The sequence below is a fragment of the Oncorhynchus gorbuscha genome, unplaced genomic scaffold, assembly GCF_021184085.1.
Source record: "Oncorhynchus gorbuscha isolate QuinsamMale2020 ecotype Even-year unplaced genomic scaffold, OgorEven_v1.0 Un_scaffold_591, whole genome shotgun sequence".
Taxonomy (NCBI): Eukaryota; Metazoa; Chordata; class Actinopteri; order Salmoniformes; family Salmonidae; genus Oncorhynchus; species Oncorhynchus gorbuscha.
In genome coordinates this window covers 412,506-413,877 of record NW_025745427.1, presented here as the reverse complement: position 1 = coordinate 413,877, position 1,372 = coordinate 412,506, and the positions used below count along the sequence as shown (strand labels likewise).

Genomic DNA, 1,372 nt, shown 5'->3' with positions numbered 1-1,372 from the left:
GTCACTATATAAGAGAGGACAGTAAGAAAAAAAACATATACCAAGTTGTCATTGGGGTGAAGTAATAGGGAGAAAGGAGCGCAATAACGGGAACTTCACACAGTGTTCGACATGGAGAGGTCCGTTAAACTTGCTTTAGTAATTGTAGCCATTTCCATGCTGGTTTCTTGCAACCCAACCGAAGCATGGTACAAGCAGGTTTCCGGCCCAAGCTACTACTCGGTGGGCAGAGCATCGGGTTTGCTGTCCGGGATCCGGAGATCACCATATGTTAGGAGGTCCGAGACCGATTCGGTGGCGGACAGCAGAGAGTCTACGGTGAACACCATCCTCTCGGAACCGAGCAGTCGACTGAATTCGGTCCTGAAATCTATGGTAAGAGGCTATATTTGACATTACTTATGTCCAATTGAGCAATGCGCATTGGAAACAGGCACTTCCTGTGGTGCGTAAAAGTGCTTAAAGGTGCGTAAAAGTTAATCATTGCTCATGCCACAAGAATAATCAACAGTGCAATTATGTTTTTTTTGGTAGACTATTATATTTCAAACAGTTTTGACACCCTGAAACTGGATCATGAAGGAGCTGTCCATTCAGCACCAGCGCACCACCAAGTAGCCTACAGCCTCATTATACAGTCAAGTTTGGACTAGATTAGAAAAGGACATACTATAATCAGTTTAAAGTCATTGTGTTTTCAAAATCCACATTTTGGGGAAATTAATCTCAAACAGCCACAGGTCTTGAACATCAACGAACTTTCTCGTTAATGTTGCATTATGTTGATTAAAATGTCTTGTTTTTTTCCAGGCTATTTGTATCAAAGATATCACACCGAATCTGCAGAGCTGCGAACTTGTTCAGGATGGCTCAAGGTTATTTCAATGTAAAGCAGACGTGTTCGTATCGCTCGACTCATTGGACTGTGTGGAAGCATGATCAGCACCGCGAACGTGGATGAACTGATAATGTTCGATGGAACCGAATGTTTCTTATTTTCACATATGACACAAATGATGTTGTGTGAATGTCTGTTTTAGCATACTGCCATGCGCAGTCTGACTACTACTTCCCCTAACGGGTAAGAGCCTATTTGTCTGTTAAATCATATTATGTAATGCATAGCAATGTACATATGTATTCATTTTTGTTTAATGAATAAATACATCTTATATTGCACTCAAATTATTTTGCCCTTTCGGTCAAAATTCACCCTGCTTCACACATTTGTACAATTCTCATCCAGACACCTATTTGTATGTAAATGTTTTAAGACACATTTTAGTCAACTCAAATAGGTCATAATGCAAACCACTCAAGCTTGGCATACATCTGCTGCTATCTTAAAATAATTCTCAAAGACCAGAAGGCC

General features: G+C 40.6%; 1 protein-coding gene across 1 annotated transcript; it reads left to right on the top strand.

Annotated features, from left to right (window-relative positions):
- Positions 1 to 1,177, top strand: LOC124018958 (neuropeptide B-like). Its single transcript, XM_046334291.1, has 2 exons — positions 1 to 375; positions 811 to 1,177. The coding sequence occupies exons 1-2, from the start codon at positions 112 to 114 to the stop codon at positions 937 to 939; spliced, it is 393 nt and encodes a 130-aa protein (XP_046190247.1). The 5' UTR covers positions 1 to 111; the 3' UTR covers positions 940 to 1,177.
- Positions 1,178 to 1,372: the final 195 nt, after the last annotated feature.

Bases quoted from the DNA above. Each gene is read 5' to 3' on its own strand.
- LOC124018958 (XM_046334291.1), top strand. From the start codon at position 112: ATGGAGAGGTCCGTTAAACTTGCTTTAGTAATTGTAGCCATTTCCATG. The intron at 376-810 runs GTAAGAGGCTAT...GTTTTTTTCCAG, and splicing joins ATTCGGTCCTGAAATCTATG to GCTATTTGTATCAAAGATAT.